This window comes from Rhinolophus sinicus, chromosome 3 (genome assembly GCF_057876585.1).
Source record: "Rhinolophus sinicus isolate RSI-liver-muscle chromosome 3, RSI-T2T, whole genome shotgun sequence".
NCBI lineage: Eukaryota > Metazoa > Chordata > Mammalia > Chiroptera > Rhinolophidae > Rhinolophus > Rhinolophus sinicus.
Genome location: NC_142503.1, coordinates 116,500,877 through 116,528,786, shown reverse-complemented (window position 1 = coordinate 116,528,786; position 27,910 = coordinate 116,500,877). Strand labels below are relative to the sequence as shown.

General features: G+C 32.2%; 1 protein-coding gene across 13 annotated transcripts in view; it reads left to right on the top strand.

The window, feature by feature from the left end:
• MIPOL1 (mirror-image polydactyly 1) overlaps positions 1-27,910 on the top strand; it is a 253,677-nt gene that overhangs the window by 56,350 nt on the left and 169,417 nt on the right. For 12 of the 13 annotated variants that reach the window (XM_074328163.2, XM_019749153.3, XM_074328162.2 and 9 more), the window contains 4 exons: positions 4,954-5,167; positions 6,712-6,847; positions 8,135-8,240; positions 20,503-20,632. In XM_074328163.2, the coding sequence (XP_074184264.2) occupies positions 4,954-5,167; positions 6,712-6,847; positions 8,135-8,240; positions 20,503-20,632 (586 nt within the window). Of the gene's footprint in view, positions 1-2,804; positions 2,936-4,953; positions 5,168-6,711; positions 6,848-8,134; positions 8,241-20,502; positions 20,633-27,910 lie in introns of those variants that run through there. The other variant, XM_088796867.1, reaches the window with a different exon arrangement.

The following is a 27,910-nucleotide window of genomic DNA, read 5'->3' as shown; positions in this document are numbered from 1 at the left end:
TGTCACAAACTATTTACAAAGCCAGACAGAACAGAATTTCCCAGCCCCTAAGAATCCCTATTTGATTCTAGCCACCTCCTCACTTATGTATACTAGTTGTGAATAACAGTTATTTTTTGGCTGTGAGTCATGATTTCTTGGATAGCATCAATTCAACTGAGTATAGTATACATTAATGTGTAATTGTCTGGAGAGTTGAACTCAAAGGGGATCCTAAAACTTTCTTTCCTAAGATAGAAAGTGGTATGATACTGTTAATTTTCTAGAGTAAGGAACTGAGAATTTAATAACAACATTAGCGGTAAGATAGTTGGCAATACTGAAACTTCCAGAGGTAAAGAGAGAGTTTGTTAGCTCATGAAAATGGTCCATTGGAAATAGCATGAAAGTCACTGGAGAGATACAGCATATATAATGCAGCCAGCCTACGCGTATATATTAAGTATTAAGATTCAAAAAAAAAAATCTTGACGATATCCACCTACTTTGCCTAGGTGAATAAACTGTCCTTAACAATAGCTATCGGTGCATTTGAGGAATGATTACGTAGTAGTAGTCTTCCATAGCATCATTTTCAATGGTCGCAGGATAAGTTTATGGAAGTGGTAACATTAGATAATAATAGCAAAAATTGGCAAATATATTTGGTTTGAAGTATCAAATTTCTACGTCCAAATGATAGTGTGCCCCCAGAAAAGCAAATAAATAAAGGGATTGATAGTCATAAAAAATGTCCTGTTGCCTAACTTTGAGGCAAGAAAGACATAGATTTATGAAGAAATTGAAAATTTATTCTCTTAAGTCCGTATGAAGAAATGAATTTAAATAGTAATAATGATGAAACGGATGACATTGATTAAACACTGAAGCAAATTACTAAAGAAGGTTATAGAGTTTCTATTTAAAACCTTATGATGAGAGAGGAATCAATAGAATAATTTGTTTTAAGCCTTCATCTATCTGCCTAGAGAAATGAGTTTGCATCAGAAGTGAAATTATGTTCTTTAAAAAATTTGTCTTACCTAATTGACTAGTGTGCAAAATAGACCCGTAACTTTACTTTTTGTTGCATTTTGTTGATTTATATATTTCTATTTCTGTATATAATTCTTTTTCAAGTGATGAGCAATACAAATAGCACTACTAAAAGCTTTTAATGTTATGGCTTCATCCCATTAGCACTTCATAAAGATCTTTCTTCTGGGCCGTAAAGTTTAGGGAAAATAATTGATGACTGAATTAGAGTCACCAAGTGCTATTTTCTTGGTTGGAGTAGGTACTAACTCAGAAATTGAATTTAAGAATAGGCTAAAAAAAATGCAAGATGCAATATGATAAAACAGTATCTTAAAATCTGACTTGTGAAAGTCAAAGTGCATCATGCCTACAGCTTACTTTCAAATGTTTCAGAAAAATTGTGTATGTGTAGGTAGGTAGGCAGGCAGGCAGGTAGGCAGATAAATAGAGAAAGAGAATGAATAATAAAGCAAGTGTGGTAAAATGTTAACATTTGGAGAATTTGCATGAAGGGTATATAGGAATTCTTTGTACTGTTATTGCAACTTTTTATAAGACTGAAATTAATTCAAAATAAAATGGTAAAAAGAAATGACTATTATCTATATTCAGTTCTTGTCACCTTTCTCATCTGTCTGTGTCTTTAGCATGTTTCTATACAGTTCATGAAGGCTTTTGCATTTGGCTCTCATTTCTCCTTTCCATTTTTTGCCATTTTTCTGGATGACTTCATTGTCTTCAAAATTGACCCTTTTTTACCCTAATTCCTTGATTTCCTCCTCTCCGAGTACCTTTCACCATCAATCTGTTTCATCATCTCATTCCCAGGTGAACCACATCCTGGACTTTGTTTTGACATCTTAACTCGTTTTAGAAATTTTCACCCCCTGCCTATAACATCTTGTCATTTCAATACAAGGAATGACTTGGTGTTTTTCCTAAAGTTATTCCTCCCCTGTGCCCATGCCTGTTCTTCCTCTTCTCTTCTTCTCACAATCAGTCAACTTTTTCTTTACTTCACCTAACTCAAACCCTTTGGCAGCTATTACTTTGCAGGTTCCTACTTGTTCTTGTCTGGAGCAAATGCCTGTGTGAAATCTTCCCAGAGTTGCCAGTTGAGCGTCAGTATATGTAGCATATTTTGTACGTGGTCGCCATAGTCCTAGCAGAGTTCTTATCACATTGTATTCAAGTCATTAGATCAGTTTGCCGTCCTCGCTGTACTATAGAGTCCTAAGGGGAGAGTCTGTTTATTACTTGTCTTAATTTTCCTAGTACTTATCACAGACATGTCACACTGTAGGTTTTCCATGAATTATTAAAAGTAATGAGTAAATAAGTTAATTAAATGGGTTGAACTTTCTACACGAATGGTTGAATTCTAATATAGGAAAATGCAATATGGCAGAGTGGAAGAGCCTTGAGATCATTCAGAGGATTTAAACAATATTTGCTATAAAAATAGTTGGTTAAAAAAAAGGCAGACAGAAAGAAAACTTTTATACATCAGCCTTGTTTACTCTAAAGTGAAATTAAAATCTCGGTAGAAAAGTATCGATAGTCTGATTTGCAGAGCAGGCCCCAGATAGCTGATAAACAGTTACAGTTAGGAATCTAAAATACAGAGCAAGATTAGAAACATTGAGAATTAACCAGAGCCAAAGCTAAACACAGTACAGGTTTCTTCAAAAATATTAAACATTTAGAATTGAAATCTAGAAGTGCGTTAGGACTTGTTGAATTCATTTTGATAATACTAGAAGGGGTTTTTAATTCCTGTGATCTAGGAGGGATCAGCAAAGAGTCCTCTTGTTGGGAAGCGCCCACCTCTTCTCTGAGTTTGGAGATGATAGCGCAGTCACAGGTGAAAAGACAGTGATCTCCCAAGAAATCAACGAATCACAAAATTTGACATTAGGTAAGCTGAAGAAAAAAGAGAGTTATAAATATAGTAAGCAGATAGCAACAATAGCTATCAAGGATGGGGTAAACACTGGAAGGTTAGAAATACAAAAACTGAAAGGAGAACGAGGCTAAACTAGACCTAGAAACGGGTAAAAAAAAAAACTAAAATGTGGATGAGTTTGGTCTCAACAGGTCAAAGAGTCAAGATTTAAGATTCTGAAGCAGTTGGTGTAGTGTTGTTATAGACAATGGGGGCTATTTATTGCTGGCAGTGCTCCATGCCTCATCCTTTTACTTTGTGATGGTTCTTTGTACCTCATAAACTGGAGAATCGTATAGGCCCTAATAGTTAAGTTACTTCTGATATGTCCCTGGGGACAATTTTTGTTATTTGGTATTGCTTCCAGTAACTTTATCATTTTCTTTCATTTGAATTACTTATAATGTTCTGTGTTAGTGTTAGAAAGCATGGATTGTTTATGATACAGTGGTATTCCTTAGTGTCTATTTGTAAACTTCTCATTCAGATTTGAGGGTTTCCATTCTACCAATACCAGCGTAATCTAGAAAAGTAGCATGATGAACATTTAAAGCAAACCAAATAAGCATTTTGAGATGTCAAGATGCAACCTAAATAATCTGAAGAAACCTAAAATCATTAAATTTTAAATCAAAACAGGATATAATGTTGAAATTTCGTAGACATCTTACAGTATGTAATGATGATAGTACATTTCTTCCAGTTCTCTCAAGATGAAATCCAGGGTAATTTACTAACAATGGTTTCTGATCTAGTGTCAGCCACCAATAAGCTACATCTAGGACTTGGAGTTTATAACTGATTATACCTAATTTCAGCATACATATAAGCAAAAAAAAAAAAAATAGCTCCTTAAAGAATGAATACTTCATGAGCGGTACCATATTTATAAGTGCCCCATTTTGTTTTTATTCTGAAACTACTCACTTGTGCCTCAAAATGATTTTAAGTTTGGCAGGTTGGAGAAAGCATAATCAACAAGCAGGTATGATTCACCTGCTTTTTAAAATTCAAAATTATTTCTGCTGGAAATAATAAAATAATAGTTACAATCAGTGATTGTGCCTGTTGATCTGATTTATCTGGTCAGTGAAAATTTGTTTTGTGCAATTGTGTGTGTGTGTGTGTGTGTGTGTGTGTATCATTTTTCTCTCAAAAAATCAGATATGCACAATTCCTTTGAAATAGCTATTATTTACTAGTTGCAGTTTAAAATAATTTTATGAGCTAGCCAGGCATTGCAAAGTAGGTTCTCTAATATGTAATACATATCTTATAAAATGGAAGTTAAAAAGAACTCATGTTCATTTTATAATATTATGATGATTACAAAAATAATAGCTAACATGTATTGATGTGCAAGACACTAGGCCTGGTATTTTGCATGTATTATTAATTCAGTTAAGCCTCACAACAACTCAGGTAAGTGTTATTATGTTCCTATTTTGAAAACAAGAAACTGAAGCATGGATGGGTTAAGTTACTTGCCCAGAGTTGTGCACTTGGTAAAGCTGGAATCTGACCCAGGCACTCTGATACCATAGTTCTATGCAGAGTATCACCTCATTAACTTATTACAGCCTATTTTTCAAAATTTAGGGAGAAAAAAACTAATCTAAAAATAATACCTCTAAATCAGTGTTTCTCAGCTTTGATTTTAGGCTGGAGTCACCCAATCGCTCTCAGACATTTTGATTTAATTAATATAAGATGTGGTCTGGGCTGTTGGATTTCTAGACACTCCTCAGGTTATTCCAACCTGCAGCCAAGGTTTAAACCACTGCCCTGAATGCCCACTCACTGTGAGAATGGAAATACTAATGGCAGAACTACACTGTACATGCTTATCTGATTACAATAGGAGTAAGACTAGAAGTGCATGTTTAAAGCTATAAAATAATCCACAAAAATATTCATTTGAGTGATTCAGTATGTAGTTATGGTGGTACAACATAATCATGTGTTTTGTATTGTTTTAAATACATATATAGCCCATAGTTATCTTGAACAGGAGACTACAGAGAGAAATAAAAGTACACACCCAGATGAGCAACTGACTGTGGATTCTAAGGGAAGCATGGATCAGAAAGCCAATGAATTAGTTAATGAAGCCGCATATGAGGACACGGAACCGCCAGGGCAGAGATCAAGGAATTTTCCTTATCCGGGTGATAAGACATCTTACTGCACTACTGAAAAATCAAAGTGAGTGCTGGTAGCCTTAGATTTAGAAAGTAAGAATTGTGAGATCTCTTCCTCCCTCTATCCCTCCCTCCCTCCATTCTCCCTTCTTTTTCGTGTGACCTAAATTTGAGACATCATTAACTTATTATGGAATCTACCAGAGTTTTCTACTGTTTCCATTACGTCAATATGATGTGTCTAGATCACTAAGTGAAAAAAGCACAAGATGAGTTTGAATAAAAACCATGAGGTATTATTCCTTCTTGTTGAATATTATTTTCTGTGACATTTCATTATGGATTGGGAAGTAACTCTTGAGTTGATATAATAGGGTATTATTCATCAGAGCCCAAAACTGGCAACTCCAAGACAAAATAAGCCAAAGATGTGTTTGGGTTTTGGTTGGCATTTAAATGAATCTGAATGCTTTTAGAAGAGCCTTGTACATTCCCCTTTGCCTGCCTTATTAATTTACATTCTGCAGTTTTTCCCCATTTACCTTACCTACCTGTCCCATAAAGCGATTTGAATTTGTGACACCTGTGACTTTTACCTGTGGGATTAAGGTACTTTGATAATTAGTCATGTATTATGAGAATACTACTAAATTGCAAAAATTTCGATGACTAATATATTTTCAACCCAGACAAAATATTATAGAGTATATTTTAATAGGTTTGCATAGGAATATGTATTTCTATTTACTTAAAAATTCTTCAGTAGATTTATTCATATGTTCCTACCTCTCAGCACTATTCTTGCTAAAGTACATATTGGAGTACACTTTGGGGGAATAGGGGTAGGGATGAATGAAGAGGTGATAACATTTTATAACCATGTGGGAAAATAGAGATTCGGTGAAAGCCAGAGTATGAGATATCTGGTATAATTGCAACAGAAGGTATGCATGGTAGGTAGAGCTCCATTTACTGTCCCAGGCCTCACTGCTTAATTTCTTCTTAGAGACTCTAAGTTTTAGCTCTGAGTACAAATATAATGACTTCAAAACAAGAGCTGATCTCCTTTGCCTTCCCTTCCTTTATACTACTTGCTAATAAGTTGATACTCTTAAATAGCATGCAAAATACAAAAAAAATAAATAAATTTGCTTACCCTTAAATGTTACAAGAAAAGGTTTTCATTTTTAATGTTTTGAATTTAATAATGAAAATAAATTCTGTCAACCAAATTGAAAAAAGTTATGATTATTACCATATTCAAAAGTGAGAACTGTCTCTAATCCTGACCAACAGGACCAATTAAATTAATATTCACAGCCCCTAAAACCTGAATTCTTTGAGTACTCTGAACTATGAGTCTCTATAGACATTACTAAATGCTTTCCGCTGTTAGCTCTCAGTTGATTAGCACATCTGTGAAAGTGATATATGTATTTTTATCCATAAGATTTTCTAAACAGTGCATAATCAGAGAAATCTAAAATTAAGTAACTATATATTATTGTTAAGATTAAATTTGTCTTAACCATTTGAAGAGCAAAGTTTGTAGATCCTGTGTAGTTGAAATCGTATGTGTATATTGTTTAATAGTTTCCTTTATTACAGCATGATGGAACATACAAATAATGATTTGCATTATGAATGTATGATTCCGTGTCAAGTTACTTCAGACTTCACTGAAGAGAAGACTATAGCATTTCTTCAAACGGAATTGGACAATCTCAGAGCAAGCAATAAAAAGGTACAACAGAAGATCGGGCAATTGTACACTATGGTTTTAGCTATTGACCTTCTAAATTGCTTTGTTGTCCATCATTAATTCAGTTTTATTGTGTACTTTAGTCTTTTCACAGTAGCTTTATGTTGTTGCCTACCATGCCAGCAGGGTATGATTGAGTTGAGATTTGGCTATGAAAAGCACCTTCTTTGGTTTCCTGCCTTTGCTGGCCTGTGATATCACTTCCTTTTTTCATAAATCTGTGGTACCTTAAAAAAATATATTCATTCAAGTTTTACTGTGGTAAAACTTTAAGTATTATGGAGGATGAGAAATTTAATGCACTGGGTTTCATGTTGCTTTCTTTTTTTCTTATTAGTATTTGTATTTCACCTCAATAATATATGTAATTGAACTTGAAAGTAGCAAGGCTTGGCAATATTGTCATTTACCTGGTATTATCTTATACTGCTGCATTTTGTCCAACCCAACTTACGTTGTGTTTTATCTTTTCTATTTTTCTAGTTTCATTCCTTTGAGCATTAAATAATGTTATTTAATAATGTTCATTTGTTGTACCTTCTTTTTTTATAACCTCTACATACTTTTCTGATTTTAATATTCTTGTTGTTTCACCTAATCAAACTGAAGCATGATGTTAGGAATCTGGAGCATGCCTGATAGAAAAACAACATAAATGACAAAAGCCGAGTTAGAAATTTAAAAAACAAACAAACAAACAAAAAACCATTTGGAGGGAATCTGTATGAGAGCAAGAGATAGTTTCTGTACTTTCATTTACCAGTTACTTATTACATGCCAATTATGAATCAGGTGCCAGTGCCATTTAAATTAAATATGATGGGATGGCACTCTCAAAGGAGATTTGTTTCAGATATTAAGATTATCTTAATTTTGTTTCAAAAATATTAGAATTACTAGGAGAAGCTGTAAAGCTGTGCTTCCTTACTTTTTTTAGGACTTTTGCTTTAAGACAATAGAATGGATCAGATTGCTTTTTGCAATAGTCATTTTTAATAATTATGTTGTTCCTCTTTAATTTGTCTAGCTACAATATGATTCTCTATCATAATTGTTTTATAATTTCTATGTCGTTAAAAGTATTAATTTATAAAACATCTTAAAACCTTAAATATTGTGAGTTGTTTTTTTTCTTGGAGTTATGTGTTTAGACAGGTAAATGTAACTTGATTTATTTTTAGGAAAAAACCAAAATTTTACTTTGGGATTAATTATATTTGTGCAAGAAATTTATAAGATAAGAATCTTTTTTTTTTAAATGTGTTTAAGCTTCGAGAAAAACTGACTAAAGAAGATAAAGAGCAGAGAAAACTAAAGCTTAAGCTGGAACTCCAAGAGAAAGCAGCAGAAGCTCAAATTGCTGAAAAGACCGCAGGTATGGTAGATAAGTATTAATATATGGCCTTAAGAAATATACACAAGGTTATTATATTTTACGGCTTTGTGAATACTAACATACAAGCTTATTTGCCAAAGGAGGGGAGGCTATTTTTTTTTTGGCCTCTTAGAAAATAGGTAGCTTTAACATCCTGGTACTGGTATTAGTGAGAGCTTTACCTGTATTCATACTGATTTGGGCATTAAATGCATTGTTAACACCATGTCAATCCAATCACAAAAAGGTTGTTTGTTTTGTTGGAAGGGCCTGAACAAACACGGGGAAATAATGATTACCAGTGCCTCTACCTTTCAACCAGCAGTTCAAATACCACTTATTGTTTTAGCTCAATGAGAGGAAATACTTCTCCTTTGTATGAAAATAGTCATATATTCATTACCAGTGAAAACCTACATTTGATTTAAAAATCTGTTTTGTGCAATTAATAAGTTTTTATCTGATGAAGTGGATGATGAAGATAATGTTTTCTCTGAGACTGAAGTGAAAGGTTACCAAAGTTTAAGATTACAAATGACTGCCTTAAGTATGCTTTGGAATCTATCTTTATTCACAGATTCTTTGCAAGGAGAAATTTTTTTTAATACATCTGTGACACGTTACAGAAATGATCAACTAATTAATTCTCAGTATGTATGTATCAGATGACTCATGCATACATACATATATACATACATATATACACACACATATGTATGTCACTGTGACTCTTCTTCGTACTATTTTAGTGTGTTAAGAGAAATTTCATAGAATAATAGAAATTAACATTCAGAGGCATTTTAGAGATTACTTTTTTTAACAATTTTATATTTTTAGAATGATTTTGGTGATAATTGTATTTTGTTATTATTTTGAAATTATAATTATGCTTTATGAGCCACTTAACCTTGGGTGCATATATGAAAGAATTCTGGTATTTTCTGTCAGACATTAATAGATATAGCCTGTCTTCCAAATATTACTGTGCAAAGTAGAACTAAATATCACTGTGAAAATATAACCAAAGTAACTGTAAACAAACACTCCAGCTACATACCAGATAGTTGCTTTTCTGTTAATGTTAAAATACTATGAATTTGGAGAGGGAGGGGGCTTTTGTGTGGAAATATGAGAGGAATACAAATTCAAATATAAATTTAGAACAATTTGAAAGTCTCTTGGCTTTGAATATACGGAGTGTGATCAAACAATATGACTGTTTAAATGAAACAATTCATTACTGTAAAAGACACATTGCTATTAATCCCACTCAGAATACCCCCCCCCCTTGCTTAGGGCACACTTTTCCCATTGTTCTTGCCACTTTCTGAAACAATTCTGGAAGTCCTCTTTCGTGAATGTCTTTAGTTGCGCTGTTGTGGCTGCCTCAATGTCCTGAATTGTTTCAAAACGTTTACCTTTCATGGTCATTTTGACTTTTGGGGAAGAACCAGAAGTTGCATGGTGCCAGATCCAGTGAATAAGGTGGATGAGGACATACCATAATGTTTTTGTTTGACAGAAGTTGCCGTACAGAAGCGATGTGTGACAGGGAGTCTTTCTGTTGCGATCAACAAATACAGTGAATGCTGCTGCCGAGTGCCATCCAATGTAAAGGCAGGATCTTCAATATGGGAAACAGGGCATTGAACCTTAGTAACAGTATGTGACAAATTTCATCTTGTTCAGTGTAGTCAGTCGGGTGTGGACTACAGCTGAGATAAGGTATGTTTGAAAGTGTGCCATAAACCATTCTCCATCATGACAATGCTCCATGTCACACATCGCTTCTGGTATATGGCAATTTCTGTCAAATAAAACATTACGGTGTGTCCTCATTCACTTTATTCACCGTATCTGGCACAGTGTGACTTCTGGTTCATCCCCAAAGTCAAAATGATTCAGGACATCCAGGCAACGATGACAGCGCAACTAAAGACATTCACAAAAGAAGACTTTCAGAACTGCTTCAGAAAGTGGCAAGAACGATGGGTAAATATGTCCAAAGCAAGGGGAGTATTTTGTGGGGGATTAATGGCAATGTGTCTTTTACTGTAATACTTTTTTTTTTATTTAAACATTCACTGTATTGTTTGATCACACCTTGTACATGCTAATTGCTAGCAAGGTATTTCAAGAATTATATTTGTTTTAAGTTGTTTGCATCATATATTTGTTTTAAGTTGTGTGTGTCTTACAGAAGTTAATTTAATAAGATTTAGGCCATTGTGACTTACTAAAAATCATGAATGAATGTCTGCATAGCTCATTTATCTCTTGGAAAGGAAAACTCATTAAGCAATGTTATTTACTCTTTAAATTTTTGTATAATAGAGCTAATCCTAAACTTCAAATATTTATTTATTGGTATATATTTAAGGGTTCCCTTTGACTAAGCTATGAATCATGCATACATAGAATGAAAAGACTGCTTTTGATTCTTGTTAATCAAATATTTCTCATTAATGGTAAAATATTATTTAAATAAATGTTAATGTTTGGAGCATGATTAGTATGTTTTTATAGCCTCCTAAACTGATGAAGTTAATGGTGCTTTTAGAGTTTATCTGGATAAAGCAATGTAGTTAAAAATATGTCCAATCACATAGTTACAAAAATGACACAAAATGAGAATCCCTTAAAGTCTTTTTAAAGTATAAATTTTTAGAATGTATTTTTACTTTTTAATGTTTCAGTTCTATTTTATTAAAAAAAGATTAAAGATATTTTACTTGTGACATTAGAATTACCGTAGCAAGAATTATTGTAATATGTGAAAATAAAATACTGAATTGCTTAAGTCCATTGGTTTGAAACCACAAGAAATTTGTTAACCAACACTTGGTAGACTCACAGACTTTTTCATGTTTTCTCATTATACATACAGTCTTAAATAGTTTATCTTTTAACTGATCAATAGTAAGTGCATTCAAAAAGCAAAACAACTATGCCATTAAACAGAGAAGGGAATATTATAGGACTATGAATACATGTGATAAATGTTTTATTTAGTGTCATGTGACAGGACAAATATCCATATAAGCATCGATGTTTGTTTCTGTCACTGCTCATTTTTATATTGGAATAAAAAGTGTATTTGGTAAAGTATATTACAAATATGCACACATATTTAAGTATTATAATGTACTTAAGCAAAATATAAATGTTTAAAGTCAAGATACTTCACATTTTAAAAAAATGCAAAAACATCCTGAACTACACACTGGAAATTGCAAATAGTATATAAAATTATGTCTACAGATTTTCAAATAAAATGTTAATTAAGATATGAAGTACTCAAGGAAATATGAGCTGTTTCCTTCCAATATATACAATATAAAGATTTATGTATAAGGATATTCATATCAGTATTAAAATCAGTATTAAGAGAATTAAAATCAGTTGAATGATATGCTTATTATTCAGTTGGTTAAATAAATTAAGGGAATGGTTAAATAAATTGAGGCACATTTATATTGTGAGACATCGTGCAATAATTAAAACTGTTTCTGAAGAACATTTGATGATATAAGAAAATATCCATGATAATTTTAAATAAAAGAAGTAGGGGGAGAACTGTGATATAATTTTGTTTTAAAATATACATGTAATATATATATATATTACATGTATATTATATAAAACGAGGCTAATTTTGGTAGTATTAATGAATGTGTTAATGTTAAATCACAGCTTTGACTTAATACAAATTGTGTGCTTCTGGGCAAGTTACATATTAGCTTTTCCAGATTTACTTTCTCCCATGTAAGATGTGAATATTAACTAATTTGCCAGATTATTTTAAGGATTAGAAATAATATATAAAAGCACCTAGTATATAACTGGCACTTAGTAAATTGTAGCTAATATTATTTGAATATTTTTATCTTTATGAAATTCTTAAACCTTTGATTATGTCAAAAGTCTTGAGATTTTGTTCTGTTTAGCTTTTAATTAAAATTAATGGTTTGCTATTAATAGATTTTAAAAAGGAAATAAACAGGAAAGTGAAAGAAAAAAACTGGAAACAAAGGATTAGATGATCAGAAAAAATACTGTTAAGGTATATGTATTTATTGTTACTAGTGCTTTTTTTAAAAAATGTGAACCTAAAAATAAAAGAATAGGATACAAAGGATTTGGACTTTAAGATATACCTATGATGAACCTTCATGTAAACTGTTACAATAGCATGAAGCCTGTTTCTTTTGCCTCCCTTATGGTTTTTACGTGATGTGAATACTATCATTGTAATATGATCTCAGGAGAGTTTAAAACTGAGTTGTATCCTTTATTGTGATAAAATCTCAAATAGTTGAGACCCTTTTTCTTTTCCCTCCTTTTTTGACATCACCATCACCATCGATACTGTTTTTATTAGGCACCTTATAGGAACTGTGCTAATGTCTGTAAAATTCAAACAAGAAGTATTTATTGAGAGCCCCTTATGTACTAGGCACTGACTGTATGTACATCAGCAAATAGACAGATTTGGGATTTCAAGCATTTTTTTTTTTTTTTTTTTGTCTGCAGTCTCTTCTCACATATATGCATAATACACCATTGTAGTAGGTAGTGGTTAAATTGCTCAGACTCTGAATTCAGACCTTTGTTCTAATCTTTTTACCACTTACCTTGTGTAAGTGATAGCTTCACTAAGCTTTGGCTAAAACCTACTTTATAGGTTGCTGTGACATTTAAGTGAGGTAATATTTTTGAAGTGCTTAACTCATAGAAAGCATTCAGTAAATGGTCATTATAATAAGATTATGATGTCACCGCCTTGTTTTCTCAAGACTTCTTGATCTAGTAAGGGCATATTCAAAGTGTACTTACTAATGTAAATAACTAGTTGTTTATATATGGTTTGTTTCAGAAAGTATTGATACGTATTTATTTTTAAAAAGTAGATTAAAAGTATTTTTATTTTATTTAATCTCCCGCAGTTTTCCTTAATTTTCAGATTTAATCTTATTTAGAAAGTTTGAAAGTATGAAAATGATTTTTTTAAATACCTACCAAAATGAAAATAAGAGAAAAATATGTAATAAATAGGTCTTTACTTAACAAAAGCTGAAATGACCAGCTCATTCCCTTTTTATAAACATTGGAAAAAGTGTATCTCATAATAGCTGTTTAGGACTTTTTACTATGTTTTAATTCATTAAATTATATATATGAATAATATTATTTGAAAATTATGAGCATATATGACCTTTGAATGCTAGAGGATGTTGTAGAGAAACACAGCAGACACATTTATTCTTTGTTCTTTAGGTAAGTATCTCTTCTCATCTAAATAAAATGATTAAACCACAAACTCTTCAAAATTAGTTTTACTTAAATTGAATTTGATAGTGACAGAGGATATTATGTGGCCTGATTTGCATCCACTAATTCTCTCTTAGGTCCGTAATGTGGTTATAACTTTTAAAAATTACTTGTTCAATTAAACCTTTCATTTTTCCTGAACAGTCTTAGTGGGCATTGTCTAGTGTTTAATGTCTCTTAATTTTTATTCCTCTATTACATTTACAGTATACAGATGATGTTTAAATTTTGCAGAGTATTTAAATAGTTTTTATAAGTTATTTTTGTGATATTTAAAATATTCATTTCTTTAAAAACCTTATTTTCTTTTCTTAAATGCTCACTTTAGAGTCTCTGCTTTATATGTTAGTTATTTTTCTTTCTTGCATGTCATCCATTAAAGATTAGCTGTGGAAGGTTGGAGCATGGAGAGATTATGAATGACAGAACAACTCCTGTAGAATAATAATCAGTTTTTAGTATTTAATGCTGTTTGACTTTTGCAGACACATTTCTTATTAACCTTTGGTACAAAGAGAAATCCAGGTTCCTGATATCTCATGGAGAAGATGAATTTGAGATCCTCTTCCAATTAAACTGAAATAAGGCCAATATTGGGTTTTAGCCAAAAGAACTCCTTAGTTCCTAAGTCCTGTGTTTATAAACCTATCTATCTATCTATCTATCTATCTATCTATCTATCTATCTATCATCTATCTATCTATCTATCTATCTATCTATCTATCTATCTATCTATCTGTCTGCCTACCTATATCTTAGTTACATTTTACGTATAATTCAGTTGTTACATAATTTCTGTAGTTTACTGTACTGATTCTGCAAGCATTTAACCTGCTTTTTCTTTTAAACATGGATTCTTTTCTACACAGCCAAATTTAGACTATTTTATAAATTAAAGCAATGTTGTCAAGCTTTTTAACATTACAGAGAATGTTAATTTGTTTTTGGTAGGGAGAAGAGGAGTTTAATTATGATCGTCAAAAGCATCAGAACATAGAATCCCTGAAATTTACAGTTTAAGTTTTTGTGTTCAGGTTAACATGTAAAGGTTAAAAGTATAAATAGATAACCTACCATTATAGTAAATATATAAGACACTCCAACTGATTAACATGGAAAAATAAAAATGGTTGTGTTCTAGAAAATGTTTATATTGATCTCTTATAAAAAATTATTTGTTTCCTATCCCATGTATCAGATGATGTTGACCACCTAATGCTTAAGAAGAAGAATGAGTTAGTTATATATATCAGAATATAGAATGTAACATAATACTTACTTTTAAGAAGTAATGCACATTGGAATCCCATTTTTCTGTGCATATAATGGGCATTAATAAAATGTGATAACCTTTAATATAACACTTAAATGCCTTGAGTATTAAATTAAAATGAAGCATTACATCTATATCTATACCTATATGTTTTAATTTAGAAGGAAAAAGGATTTTAAGACTATGATCAGTGATTTCAGATAAAAAGGCCCATCTCTGTGAAATACATACTTAGAAATATTGATAGGAAGAGGTTGATTATAGTATCATCTTTGGCTACAGAATCTCATGGGTATGAATCAGGGTTAATTACAATGCGTGCCAGGTCAAATAATGCTTGAGAGTAGATTATGGCCAGTGTTGTAACCATTCTCCCTAGAAAAGTTTGTATTTTTCTGGAGAAAACAAAATAAACGTTCAGTAAACAGAGAAACCATTATACATAACAATAACCAACAATTAGAAATATTTTATTACGTTAGCATACTATTGAGTTTAGCATGAGATTAAGCATTTGAAAGCATCAAGTAATTATGGTATTTAAAACATAAAGATAACAAAATTTTTCAGAAATGATTCTTAAGACTTTTTTCATATATTTAATTAATTCTAAAGAGGACATGCTTTTGGAAAAAGTTTAGGTAGCAGGTATAATTCAGAGAATTTTCATATTAGTATCTATTAAAATTTAAAGTAGACATTCTGTACATAAAATAAGTTAAATATCTCAAAATTATATTTCAAAAGTGCATAAAATAATACAAATTTTAAAATTTCAGGAATAAGCTTATTTCTTTCACAGTAAAAATTCCAGCTCTAATGTCAGATATAGTAACTGTTTGAATGTAAATAGCATAGTTTTAGAAAGTGTTCCTATATAGTCTTTGAGTTATCTGTATAAATGTATGTAATAATTGAGGGTTTTGCAAAAATTCTTGTTTTATAATTTGGCTCCGTAAACTTATTTTGTATTATTTTCTGATTAATTTTGAGCAATTTCTACAATATTGGTAAATACAGCAAGTCCTTGAATATCGTTTTGTTATAACATTGATGAGATGCCATAGGAACTTAACTTTGGTATATCTCAATTAGCCTGTGGTAAAATTGGTGTCCTTACATGCATCCTTCGTTTTGCTTAAAGCCACAGAACCTATCAATGATGTTAAGTAAGGACTTACAAATTTATAGCAACTTTACAGGGGGAAAATTTAAAGCATATATTAAGGGCATAAATGCTGACTTTTAATGTAGTAGTCATACTTCTAGTAACTTTCTAAGTAATTAGCTAAGTATATACATAAAGATTTGTGTGTGGATGTTCACTACGTTGTTGTTTATGTACTGAATAATTGGGAACAGTGTGATCTCTAATATTTGGAGCATCTTAGTTCAGTCAGATATGGCATGTCCAAATGACAAAATTCCATTCACTATTTTATATTTTTGAAGAATATAAGAATATATTCTGGTTATTTTAAATATATGCAGACTGTTACAAAACTATGTAAAATATTTGTCTACATATGCTTACAAATGAGCCTGTGTTACTTTTTAATCAGTAAAAGTTATTTACATATAAAATGTTGAACATTTAGAAAAACATTACAGTCTCTTCTGTAAAAGAAGCTCTGACATAATAAGCTAAATTCAGCATGGTAAATGCAAAAAGTGAAAGCATCAAACTGCTTAGAGTAGGTTGGTTAATTTTCTACTGGTGTGGGGCATTTGCCATCTGTGTTTAAATTCCTAATAACCAATTTATACAGAGAGAAATTACAAATTTTAATTAAAAGACATAGTGTAATGTTCGTGGTTCTGGAGTATTTATGTGGTGGTTTCATAAAACTATATTTGCAAGGAATTCATTTAAAGTAATGTAAAGCAATAATAGTAGATATTCAGACACTCTGATATTCTGTTGTATGTAGCAAAGACCTGTCTTTTACAAAGCCATTATCTATGTTTATTTGTTGCTTAGAATTTTAGAATGTGATTTGTGATCAGTGATTAGTGTATGTGTTTCAAATTCAAATCCTAATGGTTTCTTTTTCCCTCTCTTTATGTTCCGCCTTTTCTATTTACATAACTACATTGAGGATGTTAACAAATGGATTCTATTTCCTGGGAAATATCTATCCTCCAAATTATGTTATTTAGAGAATCATGATCCAGTGTTTAAACTAGAATGTTTTCCAATCTACTGTCTCACTTCTACTGTATTTTAAAAGTAGTTTGAGAAGTGTAGAGTACGGTTTGTCAATAGACTTGGGTTCTACTAAGAAAATATGTACTCTATCTTGACTCAATAAACTCATACTTAGTACGTTCGGCTTCTTCATATTTACTCTTGCCCATATTAGAAAACAATTAGCTTACTAAACAAATCTGAGTATTTGATGGGGGCGGGGTATGATCCTCTCTGAATCTTTTTTGAATTTGACTAGGAATTATAGGATATTTGATAACCATGTTTAAAAATGGAGATATCCAAATATTATTGTAAACACCCAATGATTTGTTTTACCTACAATATAAGTATTTTACTTGGTTGGCTTACATAGTAGCTAATAATATTTGTTAATGTAATTTAACTGCTGTGAACCTTTACTGAACAAATATTGAAATTTATTCAAGTCAAAGAAAGAGAATCTCTAATGACTTTTGTTAAAGCTTCTATTTAATAGTTAAGAAGAAAAGTTTGTATGACATACGAGATGCAATTAACAGTAGATTTTACATTTAATAAAAAGAAAGAAGCATGCGTATTTGCTTTATTCATTCCATCATAATTTGCATTAGAGCTGTGGGTGTTTAATGAGCAAATTCCAACTAAAATGCTATATTGACTTTCTAGTGAACTTTGTAATAGTCATCTACCTTGGAAAAGCTCAGTGTTTACAATTAGGTTTTCTTTACTAAAAATGTTTGAGAGTTGCATATTGATCCTTTAAAAGTACTAAATTCTAGAAATAATCATGTTTTTCATAATCAAATTTTACATGAAACCTAATAGGTGTTAAAAATTATCATTCAGTAATACTTTCATGTTGGAAAAATTTGTTAGCCTTTATAAGATGTATAATGAGCTTTTGTGTGTGTGTGTCTTACGGCATTTTAGATTTTAACCTTAGAATACTCAGAAGATACTATCCTTTAAATACACACATTATTTACATCTTTAGAGTTGTTATAGCATTATAGAGGAAAAAACAATGTTTTCTCTTGATCACACAGGACCAAATAAGCTCTCGGTGTAAAATAGTTAGCTTTAAACATTGAGATATCTAGACTTATTATTAAAAGCCCTTAATATTGCTAGCCTTACCTCTTTCACCAAACATTATTATATTTAAAGTGGAACACAGCTTACATTAAATGTCACTTTATAAAGATTTTATCACACTTTACACGAGTGATAGGAATCCTATTGGCATTTAAGATTTAGTAATTAGTATTTTAACCTTTCCATATGCCAGAATATTTCAGGGAAATACGATATACATGTTAATCTGTACTTAGATCACTGTTTATCATCATTTTGTCCATCCTATCTGACTTACAAATCAGAAGTGTTTTAAATGTAAAAATTTAAAAATATCTTAAAATGTTACCTTTTGTACAAACTGTTATGTCATGGTAACATGCAGTATACAATATATAATGGGTTCTGAATAATTTTTCTTTAGTCCCTGTTTATGATTTTTGCATGCCAATGAAAAAGGCTAACAAGTAAAGAATTTGAATAATATTTTTTTTACGTATATAAGTGGTCCAAATTAATCAAAATTACAATTTTTGATATGTCTAGAAATGAAACCAAACTATGAGTCTGTGGGTTGAGGGTGGTGACAGCAGTGGCCTTATGAAGCTAATGTTTGTTGGGCATCCAGTTTGTTCGACCAAGAGCTTTCTTATATTATCTCATTTAATTTTTCCCTCACAACCATAAATGATGGTATTAGATCCATTTTATACACCTGAACTGTGACCATAAGAATTTTAAAAATACGCTCTATACAAAAACAACTTGCCTATTTAGTGTGATAACACCTTGGAGCTGAATCAAAGTGCATGTTTTTCCTAATACACCATATTGTTTTCTCTAAGCTGTGATGAGTACCCTACCTTAAAAGAGATTATATGCAATTAGAAGAGGAAAATAAAACTCATTATTGTGTACTGCATTTTGGGCAGAAGGTTCTTTCAAAATAGCATGATGTTTCACAGATTCAAGCAACCATGGATTGAAAATGTTCAAACAAAAAAAATTACCAGAAAGTTTCAAAAAGCAAACTTGAATTTGCCACGCACCAAGTACTATGCTGAATCTATGTAAGCGAAGTGATATGTAGACGACATACCCTGCTGTAGCCTATATGCAAATATAGGTCATATGCAAATACTGTGCCATTTTATATAAGGGACTTGAGCTCTGAGGATTTTGGTATCCACAGGGGTCCTGGAACCTGTGGATACGAGGGATGATTGTAGTTGATTAATTCTAAGGGTTTGTTTCTTTTCTACTACTTATAATTTAATACAAAATAATTGTGTTCATTAACTGTGTATTCATCTATGACAAATCCTAGCAGAAACCTAAGTTTTTATGAACTAAAAGAATATTTCAGACATCTAAATCTATTTTGTGGTTTGACAGTATAAATAAAATTTGGTTCAGTAATCCAGGTATTTGAACTTTTTTTTGTCTATAACATTGTAGTGAAATTTTAAAAGTTATGGAAGATTTCAAGTAGAAATTATGCTTGAGAAATGACAATTTCAGATAACATCCAAGTTCCTTATATAGCACTGCACAAATCTAGATGATGCCACTGGAGATGTGCAGTGCTCAGAGCTGCACAGCTGTGTCCCTGCTTACTCTTCCCTGATCCCATTTCCTTTCCTCTCTTTCCACCATCCTACTGAGGTAACTACTCTCCTGACTTTGGTGTTGATCATTTCCATGCTTGTTTTAATGATTTTACTAATTGTCTAATAATTCTCTAAATAGTTACTAATATTTTTACTAAGTGTCTATCCATAAATAATAGAGTTGTCTTACTTTGCAACTTGCAATTTTTGCCAAAATTTTGTTACTGAGATTTGTCTATTTGTCCATAGTTAATTCTTGTTAAATGCTGGATGATATTCCATTTTGAATGTAAAGTGATTTATTTATTCTTTCTCCTATTGTTGGGCATTTGGGTTATTTCTAAGTTTGCTATTATGGGATGCTGCAGCAAGCATTTTTATACATGTTTCCTTGTGCGCATGTGCAAGAATTTCTCAAGGCTGCATACCAGTAGGGAAATTTCCCAGGTTATATGCTAGGTCCATCTTCAACTGTAGTAAACATTGCCAAATTATTCCTTGATGGTTGTAGAAAAATATACACTTATCTGTAGTACATGTGAGAGTTTCTTTTATTTCAGACACTCCAATATTTGTATTATTTTACCTTTTAATTTTTGCTTTTAGGGGTATAAAATGGTATCTCAATTTTGCAGTAGCTTTTGAAAATAATGTTTTCTCGAGTGAGTAATTGATACTAATTCAGTTGGATAAAATAACAAAATTATTTTTGCTTTTCGTTTTTTGCTAAAAGTGTGCATTTCTTATTTTCTCTAATTAATTATGGATTGTATATTTTGATAGCTCTGGTTGAAGAAGTGTATTTTGCACAGAGGGAACGTGATGAAGCTATTATGTCTCGACTGCAATTAGCTAATGAGGAGAGAGATGAAGCAATCGCACGAGCCAAACATATGGAAATGTCTCTAAAATTGTACGTATACATTTAAAACTATATAAGACATAAGGAACATTTATAAAGTGCATGCATTATATGGTGGTTCCATGTTCAGAAATGTTACTGATTCTCGTATGCTACACTGGTAAATTCCATATTCCCACAGTCTTGCTAATACTTTTGGCATGCAGTAGTATTAATCATTTGTACGTCAGAGATAACAGTCACAAAATACAAAAAGAAAGAAATGCACAGCACTCCCAGTACAGTTACTTTCTTTATTTCTCCATAGTTCTGTTGTTGATGTCCTCACTCTACCTTCCTTTGTGACTCCTCTTCTCTCCTTATGATTAATACTTTCATGATTTATTTCAGCTATCTGGGTTCTTTCACTGCTCTCTGCTTAATGTGCTCATTTCTATTCTTCACTACATTTTACTACTTTTAGTTGTGGCTCTTAAACTTGAGTGACACTTGAAATAGAATGGAGTCTGAGACTCTACATTTTTAACAAGCAGCCCAAGTGATTCTGATGTCGGTAAATAATGGACCACAATTAGAGAAATTATGTCCTGGAGGTAAATACTTCTCCAGTTTTAATGTGCGCTCCAGTCACTTGGGGAATCTTGTTAAAATGCAGATTCTTGTTGAATAGGTGTAGAGTGAAGCCTGAGATTCTGCCTTATTCAAGCTCCCAGATGATGTGAATAATGCTAGTCTAAGGAATCCCCTTTGGGTAGAAAGGCCCTAGACCGATTAGGAATGTTGCTTGTAAGATAGACAGAGTGTAGTCATCTAATATTTTGTGATGATCCATCAGTATGTTTATTGAGTGTTTGCTCTGCCCAACATTGTGTGAGGCTCTGGGTGATCACAGTAAAGTACTGACTGAAACATGGTTCGTTAGGAAGACAACAGTCATTAAATAGTTAACATGACACATGACAGTATTCAAGTTGTGATTAGGTAATGTGGTTTGTTTTTTGTTTAATGGCTGTTTGTTTGTTTTTTTGGAAGATTGATGGAGACTCTTAAAGCATTCAACTCACTGAAAAATGGGAATAAAGGAACAATTTTACCTCCATTTTATACTGCCTACTCCCAAATAACTGTCTTTATCAATAGGAAAACATCATTTCAAACATTTCTCTGTGCTTATATACTTAAAAACTATTATCTGGCAGGATGGGTGGTTGGTTGAGTTGTTGCATACATAGAATTAATTCGGTAAAACTTAAATCATTCTCTCCGTGCTGCTTTATTTCAGAGGCATTGTAGCGTAGAGGTCAGGAGCACAGATTTCAGAGCCAGGAATCTATGTTTGAATCTTGGCTCTGTCACTTGAAAGCTGTACAGCCATGGACAAATTACTCAGACGCTCTGGGACTCAGGGTTTTGTTTTTTTTGTGTGTGTGTTGGATTTTTTTTGGTTCTTTTGGTCTATAAAACGGTTAAATAGTGCCTATTTTACACAGGTTGTTATGAGGACTAAATGATTTAATAAATATTGAAAAGTACCTGGCTCGTAGCAAATGCTGTATAAGTAGTATTACTTGAATTTAAGAGTAATAATTGAAGTAAAACTGAACAAATTTTTGAACTTCGTGCAATGTTTTTATATTAATTCCCCAGAGATCCACCTAAGTTTAAGAAAAAAGGCTGAAAAACTTTAAGGTTTTGAAATTGTCTATTTTTTTTTTTCAATTTTTGGAAACATGCAGTGTTTCAGTTAAGCAATATCATTTAACTCTCAACTATAAAATACTTTTTTTCTTTGTAAATTCTACTTTGAAAATATCTGTAAAAGTTGTAATAGATTCTATAGGTAAAGTGGCACCCTATTGTTTAATCTTAATCTTTAAATGGATTGAATAATCATTGCTGGAACTTTTATCATACATGGCATTTTTATGCCTGAGTTCTTTATTGTGGGGAATTCCTGGGTAACATAATTTCATTTTCAAACAGTTTTTTGAGGAAGAGCTCATATTCTCTGATTTAACAAGCTTCAGACTGGCTGCCTTGGTGTTATCTTTATACTCTGGTTATGAATAGAATTCTTGGGTTAAGTCTTTTTTCATTCTAAACATTGTAAAACTGTTACTCTCTTTACTAACATTGAGTGTGGCTGAAAAGAAGTCTGAGGTCAATCAGATTTTTTTTTCTCTCACTTAGGGTGGTTTTATTTTTGTTTATTTTTTATTAAAATTTATCAGAGTGACAGTGGTTAATAAAATTATATAGGTTTCAAGTGTACAAGTCTGTAATACATCATCTATACATCACATTGTGTGTTCACCACCCAGAGTCAGTTCTTCCATCACCATATATTTGACCATGTTTACCCTCATCTCCCACTCCCCCTCCCACCCTTCCTTCTGGTAACCACTAAACTATTGTCTGTATCTATGAGTTTTTGTTTCTTTAATTGTTTGTCTTGTTCCTGTGTGGGTTTTTTTTGTGTTTTTGTTTTTTTTTCCTTCTTGGATACCTGAAGGATTCTTTCTTTATTCTTGAAGTAGTAGAACGTAATCAAGATGTTTGTGTTGAGTAATCAGTAATACTTTTGGAACCACAGCATACCTTTCTGAGGACTATTTGAGTCTTCCTTTATTTCATGGAAATTTTGGGTTTGAGATTTTCTGTTCTATTTTTTAGATTTTTTATTTTAGAGACTACAGTTAATCTTATATTAGGGTACTTTTGTCTTTATTATCTGTTCAATAATTATTTCAATCCCTGTCGTTTTCTCTGCATTCACTGTGATAATCTGAAAACTTTCCTGTTAAGTTAGTGAGTCCAATTTTCACTATTCTCTTCCCTGTTCTTTCTAGTTCATTTATTAAATTATTTGTTTGTTTGTTTATGGTTCTCAATTGTTTCCTTCAGTTTTCAGTTTGCCTTTTTTTCACACTTTTGTTTTGACATCATCTCTTTGAACTTTGTTTTATTGAATTCACGTCCTTATTATGTTCTTCTGATCTGCCAACCACTGGTGGAAAACCTTTCTTCTTTCCCTTGGTTTTGTTACCTTTTATATTATGATCTTCATTTCTTCTGCATGGTGTTTTGTCATGTGTCTGTGGTATATTCATAGTTGACATGTCATTTTTCTTCATCTTGCTCATGCTTAAATGGTCAAGAACTTTTCTTTGTTCCAATATGGTACAAGTGAATTTTCCTTGATAAACATTTTTTGAAACCTATTCTCCTTCTCCTCTGAGCTGTAATTTCTTTGCTAGGTATTACTTTTTGGCCACCTTTCTATATAGCCTTAGGGCAGTGGAGTGGGAATAGAGTTTGGGAAAACCTCTCTAGGGCTGTGTGCCTCTTTTGGAAGTTCTGTTCTCTGCTTATTGGGTTTTGTTCGGTGTCTTGCACTGCACCCAGGGTTCACTTTATCTGGTCTTCTGTATCCCTTAATTCATTGGAGTATGACGTTTGGCATTTTATTTGTTCCACCAGTATAGTAGAAAATGGCCAGCCCTAATGAATCTTGCTTCCTCTGTAAAGATTCTTCAGTAAAGATCCATACTTCCTCTGTAAAGATCTAGGCTTCTACTCAGATAGGATTTCCTTTACTTTTCTTTGGGCTATCTGCCCAACTCATTGGTGTCTCAGGGCATTTCCAATGGTATGGAAAATTAGTGAAAAATTCTCAGGAATTGGTGAGTTGCCTTTTCTCAACACCTGTTTCAATGTGTAAAAGGGAAAGTTAGGTAAACCTAGCCAAAATCATCATTTCTCCATGTCCCTACTTAAAAAAAAATTACTACATGATGTCCTATTTCCTTTCCTGTTTGGTTAATTTTTATCTTTTGTTCATGTGGTTTTATGATGGGGTAAACAGATTTCTGTGTTCAGTTTTCACTCCATCTTTAGTTGGACTTTTTTTTTTTCCACTAAACTTTTTTTTAGAATACTTTCAGATTTACAAAAAGTTATGAAGATAGTACAGGAAATACCCATATAACCCTCACCCAGTTTCCTTACTGTTAACATGTTACACTGCCATGGTGTACATGGTACAGGAGGGAGAGCAACATTGTTACATAACTACTAACTAAATTCCACCCTTTATTCAGATTTCACTAATTTTTCTGTGATGTCATTTTTGTGTTCCAAGATCCCATCCAGGATGCCATATACAATTAATTGCTTTGTCTCCTGTACATACTCGATGACATTTTCTCAGACTTCCCTTGTTTTTGATGACCTTGGCAGTTTCCAGGAGTACTGATCAGGTATTTTATAGTAGGTCTCTCAATTGGGGTTTTTCTGAAGTTTTTCTCATGGTTAGACTGAGGTATTTATTGGTTTTGGGGACAAAGAGTACAGGAGTGAAGTGCCATTCTCATCACATCATTTCAAGATTATATGCTGTCGACGTGACTTAACCAACATGCCAATTTTGATCACCCGGCCAAGGCAGTGCTAGCCATGTTTCTCCGCTGTGAAGTTACTTACCCACATTCCTCTTTCATACTCTACTCTTTAAAGCAAATAACTTAAGTGCTGCCCATATTCAAGGAAGGAGGGTAGGTGTGGACTGGGAAGTCAACTGAGTTCCTTCTCCCTTAAGGGAGAATATCTACATGTTATTTGTAATTCTTCAGTACAAGAGATCTGTCTCTTCTCCTTCACTTACTTAGTTATTTATTTATGTCAGTATGGACTCATTAATATTCACATAATACTTTGGGTTATAATCTAATACTGTGTTATTTATTTTGTTGCTTGGAGTGTTCCATATTTGGCCATTGGAGACTCTTTCAGTTGGTTCCTATATCCCTTTGACATGCCCTCATGCTTTTGATTTTTTAATACTTTATTCTTTCTGGCACTAAAAGATGCTCCCGGGTAATGTTTTATAGGGATGTATTGAGATATGCCCCACCCCTAGAATTACCCATTCCTCAAAGGAGCCCTGGTTCCTTTTATTGGAAAATGGTGTTAGAAACCAAGATCTGGATGCCAGGTGTGCTCATTGTTGCTGGGTGTGACTACCTCTAGTCCTCAACAGGAGAAAGAGCTAGGAAATACATGTATATGTACTAACTATAATGTATACACACCTATCTGTAATTATGTATCTATCCATCTTCATTAAGCTAAACCTGAATTCATACTAATGTCTCTGATTCTAATCCAGTACCACATATTTCATTCTAGCTTTCCTTTTTTCTTATGCATAATTTCCTCTCCAACAGTAAGAAACCTGGCTCCCACCCCACACCATCTGTTTACTTATTTGTTCTACACTGGTATACATTATAACTTTCAGAATCATTAACCCTCACCTCCATGAAAAACAACTTTACCAAACAGGGTGTACTGTTCGTGTTTCCCTTTAATCCAGTCTTATAGTTTTCAGTCAAAATACCACTTTCCAAAGTTACTTAGATTGGCTCTTTTATGTCCTTTAACTCCATAAGTGAGGTTATGCCATGTATTTGTAATGTAATCAGGCGCTTTTCACGTCTGCATTCTATCCTGGGATCCTCTGATCTCCTGGTGATTCTTTTTTTTTCTTTCAATTTTTGGCAATTTTGGAAAAAGTTGCTATAAGCATTTGAGTACAGGTTTTTTATGGACACATATTTTCAAATCAATTGGTTAAACCTAGTAGCCTGATTGGTGGGGCATATGTTAAATCTATGCTAATTTTGGAAGAAACTGCCAAATTCTCTTCCATAGTGGCTGTACCATTTTTCATTCCCACCAGCAGTGAATCAGAGTTCTTGTTGCTTTCCATCCTTACAAGCACTTGGAACTGTTGTTTTGTTTTGTTTTTTGTTTTAGCTGTCAGTCATTCTTTAGTGACAAATGATATTGAGCGTCTTTTTATATGTTTATTTGTCATCTCTATATCTTCTTTGTGAAAGTGTCTATTTTTACATGTTTATTTGTCATCTGTATATCTTCCTATTAAAGTGTCTATTTAAATAAAGTTCAGATATTTGACCAGTTTTTCAAATTGGGTTGTTTGTTTTCTTCTTGTTAATTTTAAGATGTCTTCATATATTCTACATGTCCTTTATCAGATATATGGTTTTCAAGTATTTTCTTACAGTCTGTTTTTGTTTTTGTTTTCAATTTCTCTTAACAGTGTGTTTAGCAGGACATAACTTTTAAATATTGAGAAAATCTAATTTAGTGATTTCTTTTTTCTTTCATGGATTTTATTGAAGCTAAAACTCAATGATTGCCAGAGTAAGGTCATATAGATTTTTCTTCTGTGTTTTCTTCTAGAAGTTATAAATGTTGTATTTCACATTTAGGTATGTGATCCATTTTGAGTTAATTTTTGTGTAAGGTATGTGGTACTTGTGGAGGTATTTTTTGTTTTGGGTTTTTGCATTTGGACACTCATTTTTTCCAGCACCATTTGTTGAAAAAGCTATCATTTCTCCATTAAATTTCCTTTGTAGCTATGTCAAAAATCAGTTGACTGTATTTGTGTGGGTTAATTTCTGGACTTTCTATTCTATTCCGTTGATCTATATGTCTGTCCCTTTGCCAGTACCACATGGTCCTGATTACTGAATCATTATAGTAAGTTTTGAAATCGGATAGTGTCAGTTGTCTAATTTTGCTCATTTATTATAGAATAGTTTTGGCTATTCTAGTACCAGTCCCTTTTTAAATCGGTTTGCTTGTATTTACAGAAACATTTGCTGGGACTAAATGTTTTTAAACATACTTTTCAAAGTAGATACCTTTTTTCTTATTTCAGTAATGCTCCCATTATAACTTTATAACTCTTCTTTGGGGATTTGCAGGTACTGTTACATTCAATTTATCATCTGCCACACAGTACTATATTTATATGTAATTTATTACCATAAATCTTGTTACCTAGATTGACCACCAATTTTATTTATGAAATTCGCTTCTAAATAGATTTTACAGCTTTTCAAAAATCAAAAGGTAATAAACCTGGTTTTTATACAATCATGACTCCTTGAGGTAGGTGATATTCATGCTTTTTAAATGAAAAAACTTCAAGTGGTTGATGACTTGTCCAAAGAGTCAAAGTCAGTTACACATTGTAGGATTTGTCTATCTCAGTTTTACACAGCCAACTCAAATTTAGCATATCCAAAATGGAGTTTATAATTTATTAATTCATTCTTAAAACTGTCCTCCTTAATCCCCTATCCTAATCAGTGGTACAACCATCTGCCTACATATCAAAACCAAATCTTCTTTCTCAGAGCTCCGATTAAATTTGTCTTAGTTTTGTTCATTCTATCTGTAATTGATGTATCTAAATTGAGCCTATCCTTCCCTAATGCTTTTTCCATTTGTACA